The sequence below is a fragment of the Crinia signifera genome, chromosome 7 (assembly GCF_055691185.1).
Source record: "Crinia signifera chromosome 7, ASM5569118v1, whole genome shotgun sequence".
Taxonomy (NCBI): Eukaryota; Metazoa; Chordata; class Amphibia; order Anura; family Myobatrachidae; genus Crinia; species Crinia signifera.
The window spans coordinates 16,453,382-16,477,341 of record NC_139223.1 but is presented as its reverse complement, the minus strand read 5'-3'; the positions used below and the strand labels follow the sequence as shown (position 1 = coordinate 16,477,341).

The following is a 23,960-nucleotide window of genomic DNA, read 5'->3' as shown; positions in this document are numbered from 1 at the left end:
GAAACGTTCCCACTGTGAACGAGATAAAGAATCCGCAATGCCGTTAGAGACACCGGGGACGTGCCTAGCCACAACCCACATATTCAAAGCCAGACATTCCAATACTAACTGCTGCAAAATGATGACCACTGGCGGTGAAGATGCCGACAATTGGTTAATAGCCATGACAACCCCCAGGTTATCGCAGTGAAAACAAATCTTCCTATCGCGGAATAGCTCACCCCAAACAACTACTGCAACCAAAATAGGAAATAACTCCAACAATGCTAAGTTTTTTACCAAGCCTCTCTGCACCCAAGACTCCGGCCACCTGCCCACACACCAATGTCCCTGGCAATAAGCCCCAAAACCGCCACTCCCAGCCGCGTCTGTGAAAAGGTCTAGCTCCGTAGCCACGCACGTGTCTGACATCCACAACGCCCTGCCGTTGAAAGTTTCCAGAAAAGTTGCCCACACCCGCAAGTCCCCTTTCAACTCACTACCTAATCTGACAAAATGATGAGAAAGAACCACCCCTGCTGTCGCTGCTGCCAGTCTCCTGCTGAAAATGCGGCCCATCGGCATAATGCGACACGCAAAATTCAACTTACCCAGCAAAGACTGTAATTCCCGCAATCTAATTTTCTTCAACTGCAACGCCCTCCCCACCTCGGCCTTCAAACCCAGCAATTTTTCCTCGGGCAAACGGCACTCCATATTCACAGTATCAATGACAATACCCAAAAAACTGATCACAGTCGCAGGGCCCTCCGTCTTACCTGGAGCAAGCGGGACTCCAAAATCTGCCGACACCCTTTCAACAGTCCTCAACAATAAGTCACATACACCGGTCCCCCCAGGACCAATACATAAGAAGTCATCTAGGTAATGAATAACTGAATTGCACCCGGAGACATCCTTAACCACCCACTCCAAAAAAGAACTAAAGGCCTCAAAATAAGCACACGACAAGGAGCAACCCATCGGTAAACATCGATCAACAAAAAACTCCCCATCCCAACAACAACCCAACAAACGCAAACTGGTTGGGTGAACCGGCAGCAATCGAAATGCCGATTCAATATCAGTCTTTGCCAACATGGCCCCATTCCCAAACCGCCTTACCCACTGAACAGCCGAGTCAAACGATGTATAAACCACCGAGCAGATGTCGGGGTCAATGCCATCATTGACCGACGCCCCTTTTGGAAAGGACAAATGGTGTATAAGCCGAAACTTGTTCGCCTCCTTTTTTGGCACCACCCCCAAAGGAGAGACTATCAAATCTGGCCATGGTGCCGCCCTAAAAGGTCCAGCCATACGACCCAGCTGCACCTCCTTAACCAGTTTTTCCTGCACCACTTCTGGATGCTCTCTAGCAGACTTCAAATTCCTCCTAAAACTCCCTGACACCTGCACGTCAGAAGGTATCTTAAAACCTTCCTTAAACCCCTCCTCCAACAAGGAGGCTGTCTGCTGATCGGGATACCTACGCAGATAGCCCAGCATCCTTTCCAGCCGAACTGGTGTCACCCCCTTTTGAACTACCGTCTCGTGACTTCCCTCTGAAGCATTTATTTGCACCGTGGTTCCCTCCACATGAGGAACATTCATGTTTGAATTTGCATTTTGCCCCAAACCGGCATGACCCGTCATTAAAGGCAAAGCAGAGTCCCTTCTGCATGGCCGTCCCGCTTGTGGCCTCCCTCGGCCCCCCCCCGTCCCCACGAAAGGGCTGCCCACTTTTTATGGGGGCCGTCACCTTTAACCATAAAGCAATATCTTTATGGTCCCAACGAATGTTGGGGCGCACCGCCTTCCTCTGTCTAAATTGCTCGTCGTACCGGAGCCAAGCCAAACCCCCATACACCCGGTACGCCTCTCCTATCGCATCCATGTAACAAAATAAGCCTGAACAATTGTCAGGTGCCTTCTCCCCAATGACGCTAGCTAAAATAGCAAATGCTTGTAACCAATTCGTGAATGACCGCGGTATCAACCGATACCGCCGCCGTTCCTCTTCCTCTTTTTTCTCCTCCTTGCGGGGCCTATCCAGATTAAAACGCTCTAAAGGGAGCAATGAAAATATATCCACGTATTCCCCTTTCCAAATCTTCTCCCTCACCTCCTGCTTCAGGTGGGCCCCCAATGGCCCCTCAAAGCATACGTACACCTCCCCTTTTGCGGTGTCACTAAGCCTCCCACTCTCCTCCTGCGTCCCCACACTGCCCCCATCAGCCCCCGCACTACTGTTACTTTGCTCACCGCCGGAAACCGGCACCCCGCTGCTCCCCGGCACCCCAATGCTAACCGGCACCCCACTGCTAACCGGCACCCCACTGCTAACCGGCACCCCACTGCTAACCGGCACCCCTACTCATTTCCCCTTGGAGGGCTAACCCTCCCCCCCCCCTGACTCTGTGCTAAAGCATTAACAGACATAGAGACAGACTCACCAGGCTGCCTGGGGGCTGTGAACCCAGCAGCCGCAGGTCCAGTGTCCTGACGAGACCCAGCCAATGAAGAGGGACCAGGTATTTCTCCATCATCTGCTGACGCTGCCATCTCTCTTCTCCTGTCATCCAGACCCTCAGGTATAGCACCAGCCGGCGTGACCTCGTTGGAGGCGGAGCCAGCTGTGCGTCTCTCGCTCCGTGTACCAGGCCTGCGGTCCTCAGCCTGTACTTCTGCCCCCCTGGCACGACTCACCCCGCGCTGGGCAGCAGCATGCCCCGCATGCCCCGCCGTTCCAGGTCCAGTACCACGCACCGCCGGATCTTCTTGCACGTGGGGGGGGTCCCCCCCGCGCGGAGGGTTCCGCCTGCTGGTTGGATTCCTCCCAGACCTGGTCCTGCGGGCGGAAGGTGCCCGGCCCGCAGCCTGGCCTGGAGGGTCCCTGACGGGGCTCCTCGAACGGCGCTGAACCCTGGGGGACACAGATGGGCTGAAGCGCTCCGGAGGCCTGGACCTCCGAGGCCGTGCGCCCGCTGGAGCAGCCTCCTGCGTTGCTGCTCCCAGTCCCCCCAGCAGACCTGACATCTGCTGCTGCAGCCACTCAGCCCCTCTGGTGCCTGCTGCCTCCCTGAGGGCAGCCAGCGCCGCAGATACCTCAGCATCAGCGTTTGGGGAAGCCATGGGAGATGCAGTGCTGCTTAGCTGTTAAGAAAAATCTCCCAGTGACCCCTATTTCCCGCCTGAACCCTGCTTATATACCCTTACAACACCCCGTTAAGCCCCTCCCCCTTATGACCCTCTCCTAAGACACCCCCTCTATGACTGTCCAGCTAGTCAGCTCCCTACAAACCCTGTCAGGGGAGCCTACCCCCAGACTTTGCCTCCAGTCCGGCTCCTACATTACTGCAATGTTCAGTAGCTGGCGTAAGGCAGCAGTAGTGAGTTTCCATCGCTGCCCTAAGGGCAGAAAGGTGAAATTTTGAGATAAAAAAATTACGCTTATAACAGCGATTTGCTCACTAGCAGTGCCATTTTAAAAAATATAGCATTGCCCCTCCCCCTCGGGCCGGCCGTCTGTCCAAAGCAGAGGAGGAGCAGGCAAGATTCCTGCTTAGTATTAGTGTGTGCATCTGCAGTTTTTTCTTGTGTGGAACTACAAGTTTCAGCATGACAGCACCTCTCATTATGTTTGGAATTAGGGTGTGCAGTCCAAGGCTCCATCACCCCCCTAAATTTGAAAACCGGCAATTCACAGTCTTACGCAACTGAGTGGCATCTTTACTTGCGGCAGAAGTTGGGTGACCCGTGGTGGCGGTGGTGGCGATGGCAATAAGCAGAGTTCAGAGGCAGCATCCCATCAGATCTGCAGTTGTTTTCAGACACATCTTTTGCACCTGGTACTGGGCTTGTCCATGTGCGCTCTGGAATTGATGGTGGTTATAGATCCACGTATACGTGGTCCTCTGCAGACATGTGAAATCTGGGCACAAATACGCACGGCAGTTTTACCTCTGTCTCTCACGGGACTGCTCCTCAGGTATATTATTGCTGTTATACATCTACGTATATTGCAATCTCTGGAGGTGGTAAAGAATCTCTCTCTCGCTCTTTGGGGCAATTTATTAAGAATTTGGAATGTGATCTAGATTAAATATATGCCTGCAGGGACGGGGATTGTCAAAAGAAGCCCATGCCATGTGTTCATCATGGTGGACGGTCTCCTGCGCATCTGCGGTCCCGCTAACTATGCAGACGGGGCAGGGTTTCCATAGGCTATAATAGGTTAATGCAATCTTCAGATGGCATTAGCTGTGGGGGCCAAGCTCGGGAATGCTTTGCAATATGGCAGCATCACATCCACCATACAAAACTACGGGGCAGATGTATTAAGCCTGGTGAAGTGATAAAGTGGTGATAAAGAGGTGATAAAGTGGAAGGTGATAATGCACCAGCCAATCAACTCTTAACTGCAATTTTTTCAAACACAGCTGATTGGCTGGTATGTGATCATCTTTTACTTTATATCCACTTTATCACTTCTCCAGGATTAATACATCTGCCCCTATGTGTGTGGTGGTCCGGAAAGGAGGGATGGCATGAAGGTAACGGAGATACATAAACATGTTTTTTCGGGGAATAAGCCTCAAATATTAAATGATAAAGGGCCCCATAATAGAATACTACGGATGGAGAAAGCGCTTTTATAAAGCAGTGGGTACATGTAAAGTTGCATGTTTCCAACATAGAACTTTTCTGCCCTCTAGTGTTGGAAAAAGGAATAGCATCTTAAAATAGACCACAACAGTGAAACGATTTAACTGTTTGGTCTCCAAGACAGAAACTAGTTCTGCCACTTCATAGAAACGGAAGGTACAGACGGCCCTTGTGCTTTCTCAGATAGGAGGAATTGTCATCACACGTAAAATGCAGAAGGTAAGTAAGCACTTTGCTTGTTCCAACTGATTACTAATATTCAGGATCCTAAATAGCGATTTGTTAGGGTTCAGTCTACCCCTGGAACCACCAGAGAAGAGTTCTTGCTTTCCAGGTTGGGGATCCGGCCTAGTTTCTGTTTGCGTGGACTGCAGCTGTATTACACTGTTGGTACTTGTTTCCTAGCACGGCCACACCGATTTCCATCGGGGTGGTCGTGTCGGAAAAATCGCATCGCATGCGATCGACCCGATTTTTTAATTGAATCAAATGTGAATAGGGTCCCTGGGACCCGATTTTACATTGGATTCAATGTAAAATATTCCCTAAACCCCCAAATTTAACCCTGTGAACCTCACCCCACGATAGACGCCAACCCGAAGCGTGGCGAGCGCAGCGAGCCCGTGAGGGGCGGCGGTGCGCGTCCTCCGACCTTTTCATTCCCCTACTATCCACGTCAGTGTGGAGTTGAGAATATACAGTGTGGCGAGCGTAGCGAGCCCCGCGAGGGGACGCGTATAACTTCACAGGTATACGCGTCCGTTCGCCACGCTTCGGGCTCGGTGGCTCGCTGCGCTCGCCACACTATATATTCTCAACTCCACGCCGACGTGGATAGTAGGGGAATGAAAAGGTCGGAGGACGCGCACCGACGCCCCTCGCGGGCTCGCTGCGCTCGCAACGCTTCGGGTTGGCGTCTATCGTGGGGTGACGACGGGGCCATATATAATGTGAAATGGGTCATATTGGCCCATTTCACATTTTTTCCTATCTGAGATGGACTTAATCAAGTCCATCTCATCTTGTGCCATTATAATGGCACAAGACCGACGCGATGCACCCGATTTCAATGTTAAAAAATATTTTAACATTGAAGCCTATGGCAAAATCGGGGGCATCGCGTCGGTCACGTCGGGACCAATGTTAATGGTCCCGACCGACGCGATGCCCCCGATTTTTCCTTTGCCGGCAAAATGGACCTGATTTCAAAGGAAATCGGGTCCATCGCGGGGATCGTGTACCTTAACTTAAAGGTACACGATCCCAAAGATTGTGGCCGTGCTAGGAAACAAGTACCACACTGTTTTCTAGGAAAACACTGATACAGATACAGCCACAGTTATACTGGTATGCTGCATAACATTTTAATAAGCAGAAACTGCTTGTGCGTCCTGTTTGCTCTATTTTGCGAATTAGACCAGTTTTACCAAGTCACGGGGGCTGTTTAATGCAAAAGGAGGCTAGATGTATGTAGACACCTGTGTAGCATACTGTATATTCTCTTATGCACCATTAAGCTGACACACTCATCTCTGGGATATAGCGGGTAAGCCAGCCTTGGATACAGACAAGACTGGTTTCTGAGCCCTACCCATAGAGTCCCTATATATCCATGACAACACTGACCAGATCCTTATCTGCTTCTGTGTAGCAGCAGTAGTGCCCTGTGTTGTCATGGCTTTTGTCAAGCATGGCTACTGTATATAAGGCTTAGATGGATGTGGCTCACAATCCATCCATTGTCTGGGTGTTTTGTGACTGAGAGGTGAGTGCATTCTGCCATGTATTTGGGTATGAGGTATATATGCTAGTGTAAGGCCTTAGGCAGATATCGGGGATCCCTTGACACAAAATCCCCATGTTTTTTATGCTGGTTACACATGGATTTGCGGTACTAGTAGTGCCTACAGCAACTGCCTGTCATATACAGCATTTGTACTGCCACATAGCTAGTACCACATATAACACGGGGAAAACCAGCACGGCCATATTTATTGTTTCCCACAAACTCACGAAGGCCATTGCAGAACATTCTAATACAATGAGAGTCAGTTGCGTGCACATAGATGGCGCCAAACATATACATTCAACAGCACCTGTGGCCTTTACACAGTCTGGCGGCCATTTTGTACCTTGTACCAATATACCCGACCGGTCAACCTATCAGTTTGCTTGCAACCAGTGACATCACTGATGCATGTAGTGATATCGTATGCTTCCAGCAAAGGCTGCGATTCTGCTGTATGTCAATTTGCAAAGAGGATGATTATTTATTATAATTACTTACTATTATTATTATTATTATTATTATTATTAACCAATGAGCCATTTGCAGAATAATCTTATTGGCAGTGCCATGTATGCGATACAGCAGTCCCAGGAGCACCTTTCCATATGTTTAACGGATTGAGTTTGGACCAATTGCATGTTGTGGTGTATTATAATGTTTTTTGTTTTTTTTATTTGAGAAAATCCCTTTAGTGTTTGGAATACCTGCAGGATGGTATGCCCAGCTAGTGACAATGAGGTAAAGATCCATTACCTCACCCAAATGCCTGTTCTTTGGTTACACGTCCTACTGGAAGTGACAGGTCATATACTGGGGGTAACAGGTTATACTGGGGTCATTTATCTCATACTGAAGGTGATTGGTCCTGTATTGGGGTCACTGATCTCATGCTGAGGGTGATTGGTCCTGTATTGGGGGTCACTGATCTCATGCTGAGGGTGATTGGTCCTGTATTGGGGTCACTGATCTCATGCTGAGGGTGATTGGTCCTATATTGGGGTCACTGATCTCATGCTAAGGGTGATTGGTCCTGTATTTTGGTCACTGATCTCATGCTGAGGGTGATTGGTCCTGTATTGGGGGTCACTGATCTCATGCTGAGGGTGATTGGTCCTGTATTGGGGTCACTGATCTCATGCTGAGGGTGATTGGTCCTGTATTGGGGGTCACTGATCTCATGCTGAGGGTGATTGGTCCTGTATTGGGGGTCACTGATCTCATTCTGAGGGTGATTGGTCCTATATTGGGGTCACTGATCTCATGCTGAGGGTGATTGGTCCTATATTGGGGGCAGTGATCTCATACTGGGGGTGACTGGTCCTATATTGGGGGGTCACTGATCTCATGCTGAGGGTGATTGGTCCTGTATTGGGGTCACTGATCTCATGCTGAGGGTGACTGGTCCTATATTGGGGGGTCACTGATCTCATACTGGGGTGACTGGTCCTATATTGGGGGCAGTGATCTCATACTGGGGGTGACTGGTCCTATATTGGGGGATCACTGATCTCATGCTGGGGTGACTGGTTCTGTATTGGGGTCACTGATATCATGCTGGGGTGACTGGTCCTGTATTGGGGGGTCACTGATCTCATGCTGAGGGTGACTGGTCCTATATTAGGGGGTCACTGATCTCATACAGGAAGTGACTGGTCTTATACTGGGTGTGGAACTCGGGTCACTGATCTCATACAGGAAGTGACTGGTCCTATACTGGAAGTCACTGATCTCATACTGGGGTAACTGGTCATACACTGTATATTACCTCAGGGTGACAGCCCCGTCTTACCTCAGCCGCCACCTTACACGTACAGTATATTAGGACGGGCAGTTAGCAGGCCGGCGCCATACTGACAAAAATAATAGTTTGTTGTGATGTGACGTCCCCGGGCTCCGCCCCATCCATGTGACCACGCGCCGCTGGTCGCCACGGAGACGCCGGGCGGGGCACATGGCGCACGCATGCGCAGTAGTGGTATGTGGCCGGGTGTTGGCCGCGCTCAGCTGCTGCCGCTGGTCCGCACAGCGTTTGGGCTGCGTGTTCTCCGCGCTTCCTGCCAGGGCCACCCGGCCAATCACAGCGCGCCCCTTTACCCCAGTAGGTGAGTGCCAATCACAGACTGCGCCGCGCCTGACTGACATCGGCCCCGACCAATCACCGCTGGGAATACCAGGGAGGAGCAGTGGGCATTTGTGTGACACCTGTGGGTAGCTGCTTGTGACCTAGGGCACTGGGCGACCACCAATGGGGGAGGAGGGGGGTTAGTATACACTGGGTCTCAGACCAATGTCACACTGTGACACCTGGGGTACCGTCTCAGACCGTCACAATGTCACACTGAGGGGGCCCAGACCAATATCACACTGACATAGAGGGTCGCAGACCAATGACACCTGGGGGCAAAGTCCACTGACACCCGGGGTCCCAAGACCAATGTCACGCTGACACCCGGGGTCACAGACCAAGGGCACACTGACACCCGGGGTCACAGACCAAGGGCATACTGACACCCGGGGTCGTAGAACAATTTCATGCTGACACCTGGGGTCGCAGAACAATGACACATTGACACCCGGGGTTGCAGAACAATGACACATTGACACCCGGGGTCCAAGAACAATCACACACTGACACATGGGGTCCCAGACCAATGACACACTGACACCCAAGGTCGCAGAACAATGACAGACTGAAACTCGGGGTTGTAGAACAATGGTACACTGACACCCGGGGTCCCGGACCAATGTCACACTGACACCTGGGGTCCCGGACCAATGTCACACTGACACCTGGGGTCACAGAACAATGGCACACTGACAGCCGGTGTCCCGGACCAATGTCACACTGACACCTGGGGTCACAGAACAATGGCACACTGACAGCCGGGGTCCCAGGACAATGGCACACTGACAGCTGGGGTCCCAGGACAATGGCACACTGACAGCCGGGGTCCCGGAACACTGACACACTGACACCCGGGATCGTAGAACAATGGTACACTGACACCCGGGGTCGTAGAACAATGGTACACTGACACCCGGGGTCGTAGAACAATGGTACACTGACACCCGGGGGTCGTAGAACAATGGCACACTGACGCCGGGGGTCCAGACCAATGACATACTGACACCCAGGGTCGTAGAACAAGGACACCCTGGGTCCCAGAACACTGGCACATTGACAACTGGGGTCGCAGAACAATGGTACACTGACACCTGGGGTCCCAGACCAATGACACACTGACACCTGAGGGCCCAGACCAATTTCACGCTGACACCCGGGGTCGTAAAACAATGGTACACTGACACCTGGCAGAACAATGACACACTGACACTCGGGGTCCCGGAACACTGACACCTGGGGTCCCATATCAATGTCACACTGACATCCGAGGTCCCAGACCAATGACACGCTGACACCCGGGGTCCCAGACCAATGACACGCTGACAACGGGGGTCCCAGACCAATGACACGCTGACAACCGGGGTCCCAGATCAATGACACGCTGACACTCGGGGTCCCAGACCAATGACACGCTGACACCCGGAGTCCCAGACCAATGTCACACTGACACCCGGAGTCCCAGACCAATGTCACACTGACACCCGGAGTCCCAGACCAATGTCACACTGACACCCGAGGTCCCAGACCAATGGCACATTGACACCCGGGGTCGTAGAACAATGACACACTGACACCCGGGGTTGTAGAACAATGGTACACTGACACCCGGGGTCGTAGAACAATGGTACACTGACACCCGGGGTTGTAGAACAATGACACACTGACACCCGGGGGTTGTAGAACAATGGCACACTGACGCCGGGGGTCGTAGAACAATGGCACACTGACACCCGGGGGTCGTAGAACAATGACACACTGACACCCGGGGTCTTAGAACAATATCGCTGACTGCACAGCCAATCAGGGGAGGTTATGTGCTTATGCGGGAGGGGTGCAGCGTAACAACTCGCCAGCTGCTGCGATGTGTTCTAGGTGTATGATCTTGTGTAAAGCATACCTCCCAACTGTCCTGCTTATCGCGGGAACCTCCCGTCTTTTTGGGACGTTCCCAAGGCAGGGAGGGGGGGGGGCAGTTGGGAGACCGCCGCCCCCCCCCCGCCCTGTCATCCGTGAACAGACGCTGTGCGCTGTCCCTCCTCGCAGGGGTCCAATGTTGGGAGGTATGATTTAAGCATCAGCTTGTGGGCTCGGATTGTTTGGGCTTTTAGGGGGTTGGAATTAGGAGCTGCCAGGAAGAATGTCCCTATATATACTACTATTCCCAGGTTATTCTGTATTCTGGGGTAGCTTTGGGGTGACAGAAGATGAATCAGCAGTAAATATGGCCTATTGGGCTGCCACTGGGGGCGATTCTGATTAAGCAGCGAGAATGTGTTGCTTAGCGATCCATGTAACACTGTCCACCGAACGTGCAAATAACTCCCCCCCCCCCCCCACAGTGCTCCAAATATCCCCGACGCTTTGCGAATTGATGTTTTACATACAAATCCATTCACAGGCTAGCGGGCGGGGGCAAAACCATTCAATGGTCGCAAACCATCAAATTATTATTTTTTTACTGCTCGCAAATTTGTCAGTCTTGCGCCATCCAGGTGGAGAATGGGGCGGGTGTCCTGTGATGTCAGCCACCTGCCACCAACAGGTAGGAAATGCCAGGCGTCCCCATGTGAACGCCCCCTGCCCACCTTCTTCCCCCACCCACTGGGGACCGAAGGAATCAGTCAGGCCCATTATTCTGATCAACCCAAAGTCAGGCTTCCATACACCCAAACACACGTATTATCTCTGTGTAATTGGGCACGATGTGAGTAATGGGAGCCTGCGGCACTCGCACCATGAATTTCACCCATCCAGTGCCCAAGAACAATTTAATTACCCCCAGAGACTTTCATCCTGTGACATGTATGTGACATGTATGTGCCTTGTTGTAATATCAGTTATTCCCTCTAACCTTCCTCCCCTCACTCCTAGGTCACCCGGGCGTGAGTGCTGTAGGGGCAGCAGAGCCTTCGGACCAGACGCACACAGATGGTGAGTCGCACCCCGACGCGTGTCCTTACCACGGCCTCCATCGCTGCAGGGCTAGCGGCTTTGGCAAGGTGCGCACATTATACCTGTGGTGTGTTATATCAGCACGTGTGTAGCCTGGGTGCTATTTACAATTCACATTCACGTTTATAGAAGTTTTAGGATCTGGAGAGGTTTATGGACAGTCGCTGTTACAGATAATCGCCATCTGGGGCTGTTCCTGCGGAGATATTGGGCTGTATTTATCAAGCTGCAGCATTTCAAAGCTGCTCTTTTAAAAGGGCAATAATATTAAATGCAAGGCCAGTGGTTTACATTTAATATTGTTGCCCCTTTAAATCAGGCATCCAGAACAGACCAAGATGATGGTGGTCTACAGCAGTGGTCCCCAACGTCCGTCCTCAAGTACCCCCAACAGTTCAAGTTTTTTAGGTCATGTGGCAGGTACACAGGTGCACTCATTACTCACTGACACATTTCCCAGGTTACCGGCAGGTGCACAGGTGCACTCATTACTCACTGACACATTTCCCAGGTTACCGGCAGGTGCACAGGTGCACTCATTACTCACTGACACATTTCCCAGGTCACCCAGCAGGTGCACAGGTGCACTCATTACTCACTGACACATTCCCCAGGTCACCCTGCAGGTGCACTCATTACTCTCTGACTCATTTCCCAGATCACCGGCAGGTGCACAGGTGTACTCATTACTCACTGACACATTCCCCATGTTACCCAGCAAGTGCACAGGTGTACTCATTACTCACTGACACATTCCACAGTTTACCCAGCAGGTGTACTCATTACTCACTGACACATTCCCCAGGTTACCCGGCAGGTGCACTCATTACTCACTGACACATTTCCCAGGTCACCCTGCAGGTGCACAGGTGTACTCATTACTCACTGACATATTTCCCAAGTCACCTGGCAGGTACACAGGTGCACTCATTACTCAGACACATTTCCCAGGTCTCCCGGCAGGAGCACAGGTGTACTCATTACTCACTGACACATTTCCCAGGTCACCCAGCAGGTGCACTCATTACTCACTGGCAAATTTCCCAGGTCACCCAGCAGGTGCACAGGTGTACTCATTACTCACTGACACATTCCCAAGGTTACCCAGCAGGTCCACAGGTGCAGTCATTACTCGCTGACACATTTCCCAGGTCACCCAGCAGGTGTACTCATTACTCACTGACACATTTCCCAGGTCACCCAGCAGGTGCACAGGTGTACTCATTACCAGGGCTATTTTTCAGTAGGCTCCAGCAGGAACTGAGGTCCTTATTCTAGTTCACTCTTTCTGACAAAATCTTTCTTAAATGGACAAAACCATGTCCACTGCAGTGGGGCAGATTTAAAATGTGCAGAGAGAATTAGATTTGGGAGAGTCATTTTGTTTCTGTGCAGGGTAAATACTGGCTGCTTTATTTTTACACTGCAATATAGATCTCACTTTGAAGTGAAAACCCCACCCAAATCTAATTCTCTCTGCACATGTTACATCTGCCCAACCTGCAGTGCACATGGTTTTGTCCATCTAATAAATATTTTGTCAGAAAGAGTGAACTAGAATAAGGGCCTCAGTTCCTGCTGGAGCCTGCTGAAAAATAGCCCTGCTCATTACTCACTGACACATTTTCCAGGTCACCCAGCAGGTGCACAGGTGTACTCATTGCTCACGGACACATTTCCCAGGTCACCCTGCAGGTGCACTCGTTACTCACTGACACATTTCCCAGGTCACCCTGCAGGTGCACAGGTGTACTCATTACTCACTGACACATTTCCCAAGTCACCTGGCAGGTACACAGGTGCACTCATTACTCAGACACATTTCCCAGGTCTCCCGGCAGGAGCACAGGTGTACTCATTACTCAATGACACATTTCCCAGGTCACCCAGCAGGTGCACTCATTACTCACTGGCAAATTTCCCAGGTCACCCAGCAGGTGCACAGGTGTACTCATTACTCACTGACACATTCCCAAGGTTACCCAGCAGGTCCACAGGTGCAGTCATTACTCGCTGACACATTTCCCAGGTCACCCAGCAGGTGTACTCATTACTCACTGACACATTTCCCAGGTCACCCAGCAGGTGCACAGGTGTACTCATTACCAGGGCTATTTTTCAGTAGGCTCCAGCAGGAAGTGAGGTCCTTATTCTAGTTCACTCTTTCTGACAAAATCTTTCTTAAATGGACAAAACCATGTCCACTGCAGTGGGGCAGATTTAAAATGTGCAGAGAGAATTAGATTTGGGAGAGTCATTTTGTTTCTGTGCAGGGTAAATACTGGCTGCTTTATTTTTACACTGCAATATAGATCTCACTTTGAAGTGAAAACCCCACCCAAATCTAATTCTCTCTGCACATGTTACATCTGCCCAACCTGCAGTGCACATGGTTTTGTCCATCTAATAAATATTTTGTCAGAAAGAGTGAACTAGAATAAGGGCCTCAGTTCCTGCTGGAGCCTGCTGAAAAATAGCCCTGCTCATTACTCACTGACACATTTTCCAGGTCACCCAGCAGGTGCACAGGTGTACTCATTGCTCACGGACACATTTCCCAGGTCACCCTGCAGGTGCACTCGTTACTCACTGACACATTCCCCAGGTTACCCAGCAGGTGCACAGGTGTACTCATTACTCGCTGACACATTCCCCAGGTTACCCAACAGGTGTACTCATTACTCACTGACACATTTCCCAGGTCACCCAGCAGGTGTACTCATTACTCACTGACACATTTCCCAGGTCACCCAGCAGGTGCACGGATGTACTCATTACTCGCTGACACATTCCCCAGGTTACCCAACAGGTGCACAGGTGTACTCATTACTCACTGACACATTTCCCAGGTCACCCAGCAGGTGTACTCATTACTCACTGACACATTTCCCAGGTCACCCAGCAGGTGCACGGATGTACTCATTACTCACTGACACATTCCCCAGGTTACCCGGCAGGTGCACTCATTACTCACTGACACATTTCCCAGGTCACCCTGCAGGTACACAGGTGTACTCATTACTTACTGACACATTTCCCAGGTCACCCTGCAGGTGCACAGGTGTACTCATTACTCACTGACACATTTCCCAAGTCACCTGGCAGGTACACAGGTGCACTCATTACTCAGACACATTTCCCAGGTCTCCCGGCAGGAGCACAGGTGTACTCATTACTCACTGACACATTCCCCAGGTTACCCGGCAGGTGCACTCATTACTCACTGACACATTTCCCAGGTCACCCTGCAGGTACACAGGTGTACTCATTACTTACTGACACATTTCCCAGGTCTCCCGGCAGGAGCGCAGGTGTACTCATTACTCACTGACACATGTCCCAGGTCACCTAGCAGGTGCATTCATTACTCACTGGCAAATTTCCCAGGTCACCCAGCAGGTGCACAGGTGTACTTGTTACTCACTGACACATTTCCCAGGTCACCCAGCAGGTGCACAGGTGTACTCATTACTTGCTGACACATTCCCCAGGTTACCCAGCAGGTGCACAGGTGCAGTCATTACTCACTGACACATTTCCCAGGTCACCCAGCAGGTGCACAGGTGCACTCATTACTGGCTGACACATTCCCCAGGTCACCCGGCAGGTGCACAGGTGCACTCATTAATCACTGACACATTTCCCAGGTCACCCAGCAGGTGCACAGGTGTACTCATTACTCACTGACACATTTCCCAGGTCACCCAGCAGGTGCACAGGTGTACTCATTACTCACTGACACATTTCCCAGGTCACCCTACAGGTGCACTCACTGACACATTCCCCAGGTTACCCAGCAGGTGCACAGGTGCAGTCATTCATCTCTGACACATTCCCCAGGTTACCCAGCAGGTGCACAGTCATTAATCACTGACACATTCCCCAGGTTACCCGGCAGGTACACAGGTGCACTCATTACTCACTGGCACATTTCCCAGGTCACCCGGCAGGTGCACAGGTGTACTCATTACTCACTGACACATTTCCCAGGTCACCCATTACTCATTGACACATGTCCCAGGTCACCCAGCAGGTGCACTCATTACTCACTGGCAAATTTCCCAGGTCACCCAGCAGGTGCACAGGTGTACTCATTACTCACTGACACATTTCCCAGGTCACCCAGCAGGTGCACAGGTGTACTCACTACTCACTGACACATTTCCCAGGTCACCCTGCAGGTGCACAGGTGCACTCCCTACTCACTGGCACATTCCCCAGGATACCCAGCAGGTGCACAGGTGCACTCACTACTCACTGACACATTCCCCAGGTTACCGGCAGGTGCACTCATTAATCACTGACACATTTCCCAGGTCACCCAGCAGGTGCACTCATTACTCACTTGCACATTTCCCAGGTCACCCAGCAGGTGCACAGGTGTACTCATTACTCACTGACACATTTCCCAGGTCACCCAGCAGGGGCACAGGTGTACTCATTACTCACTGACACATTTCCCAGGTCACCCAGCAGGTGCACAGGTGTACTCATTACTCACTGACACATTTCCCAGGTCACCCAGCAGGTGCACAGGTGTACTCATTGCTCACTGACACATTTCCCAGGTCACCCTGCAGGTGCACTCGTTACTCACTGACACATTCCCCAGGTTACCCAGCAGGTGCACAGGTGTACTCATTACTCACTGACACATTCCCCAGGTTACCCAACCGGTGCACAGGTGCAGTCATTACTCACTGGCACATTCTCCAGGTCACCCTGCAGGTGCACTCATTACTCACTGACACATTTCCCAGGTCACCCAGCAGGTGTACTCATTACTCACTGACACATTTCCCAGGTCACCCAGCAGGTGCACGGATGTACTCATTACTCACTGACACATTCTCCAGGTTACCCAGCAAGTGCACAGGTGTACTCATTACTCACTGACACATTTCCCAGTTTACCCAGCAGGTGTACTCATTACTCACTGACACATTTCCCAGGTCACCCTGCAGGTACACAGGTGTACTCATTACTTACTGACACATTTCCCAGGTCTCCCGGCAGGAGCGCAGGTGTACTCATTACTCACTGACACATGTCCCAGGTCACCCAGCAGGTGCACTCATTACTCACTGGCAAATTTCCCAGGTCACCCAGCAGGTGCACAGGTGTACTTATTACTCAATGACACATTTCCCAGGTCACCCAGCAGGTGCACAGGTGCACTCGATACACACTGACACATTCCCCAGGTTACCCAGCAGGTGCACAGGTGTACTCATTACTTGCTGACACATTCCCCAGGTTACCCAGCAGGTGCACAGGTGCAGTCATTACTCACTGACACATTCCCCAGGTCACCCTGCAGGTGCACTCATTTATCACTGACACATTTCCCAGGTCACCCATCAGGTGCACAGGTGTACTCATTACTCACTGACACATTTCCCAGGTCACCCAGCAGGTGCACAGGTGTACTCATTACTCACTGACACATTTCCCAGGTCACCCTGCAGGTGCACAGGTGCATTAACTGACACATTCCCCAGGTTACCCAGCAGGTGCACAGGTGCAGTCATTACTCGCTGACACATTCCCCAGGTTACCCAGCAGGTGCACAGTCATTAATCACTGACACATTCCCCAGGTTACCCCGCAGGTACACAGGTGCACTCATTACTCACTGGCACATTTCCCAGGTCACCCAGCAGGTGCACAGGTGTACTCATTACTCACTGACACATTTCCTAGGTCACCCATTACTCATTGACACATGTCCCAGGTCACCCAGCAGGTGCACTCATTACTCACTGGCAAATTTCCCAGGTCACCCAGCAGGTACACAGGTGCACTCATTACTCACTGACACATTTCCCAGGTCACCCTGCAGGTGCACAGGTGCACTCATTACTCACGGACACATTCCCCAGGTCACCCTGCAGGTGCACAGGTGCAGTCATTGCTTACTGACACATTTTGAAAGATCCACAGGTGGGGATAATTATTTCACTTGTGATTCTGTGAGGAGACCTGGAAAACGTGAACTGTTGGGGGTACTTTGGAAACCACTGCACTACAGTGATATCCCAGCACTGCACAATCAAATAAAGAGTGACCACAGGGGGGCAGTGTAATAGAGAATGAGAAGCAGGAAGTGCAGGACTAACCTGTAAATCAGGCATTCCTAACCTTGGGCCTCAGGATACACTGACAGTGCAGGTTTGTGAAATACAGCCTGCAGAACCAATGGTTAAATAAGGTACTAATTAAGTCAGCTGTGCTCAAGCCTGGCTATCACTAAATCCTGGACTTGTTAGTGTGCCTTAGGGGCCGAGATTGGGAATGTCTGGTGTAAATGATTGTCGGTCTCACACCATACTTGCCTACCTTACTCTCTCCATGCGGGAGAAAATGCTCTGTTTCTGGTCTACCCTGGTAATGTATGATTGCCAGCACCTGTGGGGAGCTAGGTAAAGGTGTTTCACCACAGGTGATGCAATCATACATTACCAGGGAAGTCCAGGAGCAGAGCATTGTCTCCCGCATGAAGAGGGTCAGGTAGGCAAATATGTCTCACACTCTACATTACCCCAAAGTTTTATCTATACCAGGGGTTTTCAAACTCGGTCTTCAGGACCACACACAGTTCATGGTTTCCAGGTCCCCCCACAGGTGCACTCATTACTCATTGACACATTTTAAAAGATCCACAGGTGGAGCCAATTACTTCACTTGTGATTTTGTGAGGAGACCTGCAAAACATGCGCTGTGTGGTGTCCTGAGGACCGAGTTTGAGAACCTATGATCTATACCCGGGGTAGCCAACTCCAGTCCTCAAGAGCTACCAACAGTTAATGTTTTGTCTCCTCACAGAATCACAAATGAAGTAATTAGCTCCATCTGTGGATCTTTGAAAATGTGTCAATGAGAAATAAGTGCACCTGTGCAGCAGCTAGGTTGTCTGGAAAATGTGACCGTAGTTGGCTACCACTGATCTATACTATTTGTCTAGTTATTAGGTGTCCTAACATCATTCCTGCTGTCTTGTCCATATAATGCCTAATTCACCCATTGCCTCTTCAATCTCTCCATAGTCTTGTTATCGCTTATTGGTACCGTAACCGCAGCCGCCAACCTGTGATGGCAACTCATGTGAAGGCGCTGACCTCTCCTTACCCAGGGTCAAAGGTTGAGAGGTGGCCCGTGCCCCCGGAAAAAGTCAGCTGGTCTGTGGATTGGCCGGAGTACCAGCCTGTTCAGTACACGGCCCCTCCTGTTCTTGCCCAGCCATTCTGGGCAGACCCTTCTGAATGGTGAGAGACCCCCTGCTCCCACAGATCCTGTTCTGTATTACGTTGCATCTCCCCCGGCCAGCGGTGCATGTTCCTTCCCCTATTCTGTCTCCTTGTTACGCTGCAGTCTTTCTGTTACGGGCCAGACAATGGTGTTCAGCAGCTAGTATAAGAGGGTAAAATAACTTTATTATTCACACCGTACGTGCACAAAACAGCGGTGTCCCACCCATTGATGGGGAAAACATCGAACATCAACCTCTGACCACCAGTATTTTCTAAACCTCTTTAATGTAGCCATGTGGGCACAATGCTTCATTCCTGCCCTGGGGACCTGTATAGGAGAGCAGCAGAAAATCTTATCTGACTACGAATGACAGCCAGCTCCTGTGTATCCCTGCGTATGCTTCCCTGTCTCTCTGGCCTCATACATTGCGGTCTCATGTTGGCGTCCTGTAACGCGATCATCATCTCTTGCAGCACCGACGGCTTCTGCCCACAGTACAATGCTTTAGATGGGTCAGTGGAGAGGACAAGTTTTGAAGGGATATACCAGGTCAAGAACAGAACCCCAAGGTGGGTGTTGGTGGAACGGAGGCTTCTGGTGGGATTATTGTCACTCTGACTGACTTACACAATACCTTGTCATCTCCAGAAACCCCAGAGGACGCACAGGGGTGATAGGAAGAGGGTTACTCGGCAGATGGGGACCCAACCATGCGGCGGACCCCATTATAACGAGGTGAGCACAGCGCCTTCCTAACGCTCCTAATAACGCTGTTATGCCTGGATCGCTCTTATGCCGTGTTCTTTCTCTAGGTGGAAGCGGGATGCTGCGGGAAAGAGGGTGACGGACTTGGAGTCTGGAAAACCCATCTTACAGTTTGTGGCCATACAGAGGAAGGACTGCGGGCAGTGGGCCATACCCGGGGTGAGTGCGGGTGCCAGGTTTGGCCTCTGGGTAACTCACCTGTTGCAGAGTGAACAGCGAGAAGCGGAACACTGTACTCGGGGGGCTATGTCCAGCGTATAATCAGGGTCATTGTGCAGCAGGCAGAGTATTGTCCGGCTCGCACAGGACCCTTCTGATTGCTGGATAGTTCTGGACTCAAGGCGCTTACTGGTAATCCATCTAATAATGCACCGTAAACAAAGCATTATAATGATCATTCTAGCACCCTGCACCTTTCACAACCTGCCTTGGGTGTCGCTCCCTGCTTTGGTGCTTTCAGCACAGTCTGGTCTGTATTTCAGCACTAGGATACAGACCAGATTGTTCTAGAAGCAGAGAACAACACCCTAGGCAGAAAAGAGGTACTGCATGAGTTCTGAAAGGTGCAGGGTGCTAGAATGATCACTACAGTCACTTTAATTGTTTAAAGCCAAATAAATGATTGTACAATAGCGTAAGAAAGGGGGGTTGACTGAGAACGATGCTACTGGCACAGTAATGGATTCCCAGTATACACTATACAACCTATACCTGCTCTATCTCCTCTGTCCTAATGTATACGGACAGATTGCATCCAACATTACCACAGTAACGCGCTTCTCAGCTGTCTTGTGGTTTTTCTGGTACGACGCGTTTTGGAACCGGTTGTTGTTTCAATACGTTGTCTTTTGTTAGTCCTATTTACAGTGAGCGGTTACATTTGTACGTAGGTAAATAGATCTTTGAAGGGAGCAAAGTTCTTCCCTGATGTTTATACATCCAAGGACTAAAACGCCCACTGTAAACATCCGTAACGCGCTGGTGCGGCTTTCATCTGTCATTCAGACCTGAATTTTTTCTTCTATATTATTACCATTATTTAGGCTTCAAAAAAATTGGGGTAATTAGGTGGAATAGAATAGAGGGGGCAATCGGTGAGAATAGATGGGGAAATCATATAGAATAGAGGGGCAATCATGTAAAATAGAGGGGGCAATTGGGGAGAATAGAGGGGGCAATTGGTGAGAATAAAGGGGTATTATAAAATAGAAGAGAGGGGTAATTTGGGCAGAATAGAAGTGAGGGGTAGTAAGGGGGGAATGTCGTACCCCGTCAGGCACTGTGTACATGAGTAAGTAAAACAAGACATTGGTTCCCCCGGCTCACTGAATAGTATTAGTAACCAATCTTGAACACTACATGATAATAGAATTCAGAGATATTGGTTACATATACCTGCGCAGGTGTATGACATGCCCCCAAGCTGCGTCAAGGCTTCTCTGTATATTGGGGGTCCCTAGCGCTATATCTAGGTGCAGGGTGTGGCACCCCAAAAACTATCATAAGCTGGGAAGCCCAGCGCAGCATGCCAGTGAGATACTAAGTGTTAATAAATATTAGTGATAAGAAGCTGAAGCTATGTATAGAGAGAGAGGGGGAAAGAATTAGATGTAATTAAAATATTAAAGAAATAGTGTTAGTGAGGGAAAATAAAAAAAGTGTTAATAGAATGTAGAGCCACCCAGCACAACCAGTCCAGGGGCACCGCACCCCACACCACCGTTACCCTAAATTGGGTCTACGATTAACTAGCAAGGAGCCACATGATAATGGCTCCTTACTTGGTATATCAGAACTAAGGGCCTTATTTTGGTTCATTCTTTCTGACAAAATCCTTCTTAGATGGACAAAACCATGTGCACTGCAGGTGGGGCAGATGTAACATGTGCAGAGAGAATTAGTTTTGGGTGAGTAATTTTGTTTCTGTGCAGGGTAAATACTGACTGCTTTATTTTTACACTGCAATATAGATCTCACTTTGAAGTAAAACCCCACCCAAATGTAATTCTCTCTGCACAAGTTACATCTGCCCCACCTGCAGTGCACATGGTTTTGCCCATCTAAGAAGGATTTTGTCAGAAAGAATGAACCAAAATAAGGCCCTAAGAGCTACCTACCTTGGAGCAACCCCAGACTACTTCATGTGGCATATCAGGACCTGCATCTCCGCCTAATGTGGGCTCCCTTCTGCCTCTAACAACACTGTGTACATGACCCTGCAGAGAACCTTGGTGTAAGAGCGCCTGGTACTTCCGTGTACAGCGCCTGTCCGCTGCGGAGCGTGTTTGCATGTAGTTACCGTCTAGCCTGACATGTCTCTGTTCCCACATGTGCAGGGGATGGTGGATCCGGGAGAACGGGTGACTGCCACGCTGCGCAGGGAGTTCTGTGAGGAGGCCCTAAACTCCCTGGAGAAAACCGGGGAAAAGGGGGACACAGAAGAGAGAATCCATCGCCTCTTCTCTCAGGAGCACTTAGAGGTATAATAACACAAGCAGAGTACTTACTGCACCGGTGCAGAACGTGTCAATGGCACTGGGTCACCCTGCCAGCTAAGGACTCAGCGTTCCATGCCACTGGAGCAAGTTAGTGTTACATAGCGAGGGAATGATTCCCCTGATGATATGAAGAGGTGGGTAAGAGGCCCAGATGAAGCCATACAGCTGGTGGGATACGGTCCAATGGTCATTAGGTTGACACCGTTGGGTTGACATACAGGAAGGTTGACATGGGTCTAGGTCGACACATGCGTTAGGTCGACGGTCAAAAGGTCGACATGGGTTTTTGGCCGGTATTTCATACCCTACCATCCACTAGGGCGTGGTGGGAGAATAAAATAGTGGCACTGTGCCCAGAGCATTGTGAGCGATGCGAGGGGGTGCGGTACACTTAAAATTGTGTCCATGTCGACTATGTCGACCTTTGGGACAAAAAGCAGTAAAAAAAACAAAAACATTTTGACCATTGACCTAACCCATGTCGAGCTAACACATGTGTCGACCTAGTTCCTTGTCGACCTAGACCCCTGTCGACATTGACCCATGTCGACCTAGACCCCTGTCGACCTTCCTGTATGTCGACCCAACGGTGTCAACCTAATAAATGTCAACCATCTTATGGACGGCGGTCCGAATATACAGGAGCAGCTTTCCCCGGAGCCGATGCCCTATATAATTGCTCTGTGCTGGCACGTTCCACCTCTCAGTGCTTACAGCGTGTCTGAGATTTTACTCCTTGGCTAAGTCCGTGGAAAGAACGACACGTGATTGTGTGCAGCAGACATAGGGCTGGGGCTGCCCGATATAGAAGCTTTATTCAGTGTTCAGTAGTGTCCGGGGTGTCGCTCACTGCGGTCGGGCTCCTAGCACAGTGTGGTGTGTATATCAGTCCTGAGAAGCAGACCCGACTGTGCAAGAAGCACCACAGCAGAGAGCGACTCGCAAAGCAGGAAAGAGGAACTGCAGGGGATTTGGAATGTGTAGGGTAATAGAGTGATAACTACTCTGTGTAGTATACATATACGTGTGTATATATACCGTAATTGTGTCATTACAGATATACCGTGGGTACGTAGACGATCCCCGTAACACCGATAACGCCTGGATGGAGACGCTAGCTGTCAATTATCACGATGAGACAGGTGGGATTTAATGTATGTAAATTGTGTCCTCCCTTCCTATGTGTCTCCATACTGATACCCGTCTCTTCTATCATCTGACAGGGAACATGCTGGAGCAGGTCACCCTCCAAGCTGGTGACGATGCGGGCAACGTGCGCTGGGTGGATATGTGCAGCAGCTGTTCCTTATATGCCAGCCACTCCCAGTTCATCCAGATAGTGGCAGAGAAGAGGGGGGCACACTGGTAGCTGTACAGCGCTGAGTATCTGCATGACGTGTCGCCGTGTGGGCGGAGGCAGACGGGCGTTCTGCACTTTGGAACGAGACTCCAGCTCCCGAATTTCCAGATGATTTTCTCACTTGTACTTGGCAGAAGGGAAAACATTTCTTTTCCAACCTTTGGCATGTAACATAATAAAGGTTCTCCGACAGATTCTGGGCGTGCTGTGGTCTGGTTCTGTGGTAATGCTCAATATGCCACGGTACATGATATTATAGACAGGGCTCTCGTTATAGTATAGATGGTACAATGTCCCATATAGGATAGTATGGGGTGACTTACATAAGCTGCTGTGTTCTGTTCCTTATAACCCTACGAAGCTGTGAGGCGGTGCGCAGCCTGAGCGGTAGGGACATGAGGAACCAGGGTTCTAAAGGGTGTAAAAATGAAATAAAGATGATGTTTCCCATAGCAACCAATCAGATTATGGGGGTTATTCTGTTCCATTCGCACGGGGGCCGATGGTGGGCGTATGCGCAGGGTCATTTCTGCGCACGTGCATACGCCAGGTGCGTGTGGCCAGGGCGAGCAG

The 23,960-nt window shown here is 50.5% G+C and overlaps 1 protein-coding gene across 5 annotated transcripts; it reads left to right on the top strand.

The window, feature by feature from the left end:
• The first annotated feature begins 4,803 nt into the window (after positions 1–4,803).
• Positions 4,804–23,582, top strand: NUDT9 (nudix hydrolase 9). 5 transcript variants are annotated; one of them, XM_083152442.1, is made up of 9 exons: positions 4,804–4,866; positions 11,433–11,492; positions 18,560–18,778; positions 19,238–19,333; positions 19,413–19,499; positions 19,577–19,688; positions 21,866–22,009; positions 23,085–23,169; positions 23,251–23,582. In XM_083152442.1, the coding sequence occupies exons 3-9, from the start codon at positions 18,606–18,608 to the stop codon at positions 23,394–23,396; spliced, it is 843 nt and encodes a 280-aa protein (XP_083008568.1). In that variant the 5' UTR covers positions 4,804–4,866; positions 11,433–11,492; positions 18,560–18,605; the 3' UTR covers positions 23,397–23,582. The 5 variants fall into 5 exon arrangements, with proteins under 5 accessions (XP_083008568.1, XP_083008567.1, XP_083008565.1 ...); XM_083152441.1 differs by having other exon boundaries at positions 4,847–4,866; positions 11,433–11,560; XM_083152439.1 differs by lacking the exon at positions 4,804–4,866 and adding an exon at positions 8,383–8,538.
• Positions 23,583–23,960: the final 378 nt, after the last annotated feature.

Bases quoted from the DNA above. Each gene is read 5' to 3' on its own strand.
- NUDT9 (XM_083152439.1), top strand. From the start codon at position 8,399: ATGCGCAGTAGTGGTATGTGGCCGGGTGTTGGCCGCGCTCAGCTGCTG. The intron at 8,539-11,432 runs GTGAGTGCCAAT...CCTCACTCCTAG, and splicing joins GCGCCCCTTTACCCCAGTAG to GTCACCCGGGCGTGAGTGCT. The intron at 19,689-21,865 runs GTGAGTGCGGGT...CCACATGTGCAG, and splicing joins GGCAGTGGGCCATACCCGGG to GGGATGGTGGATCCGGGAGA.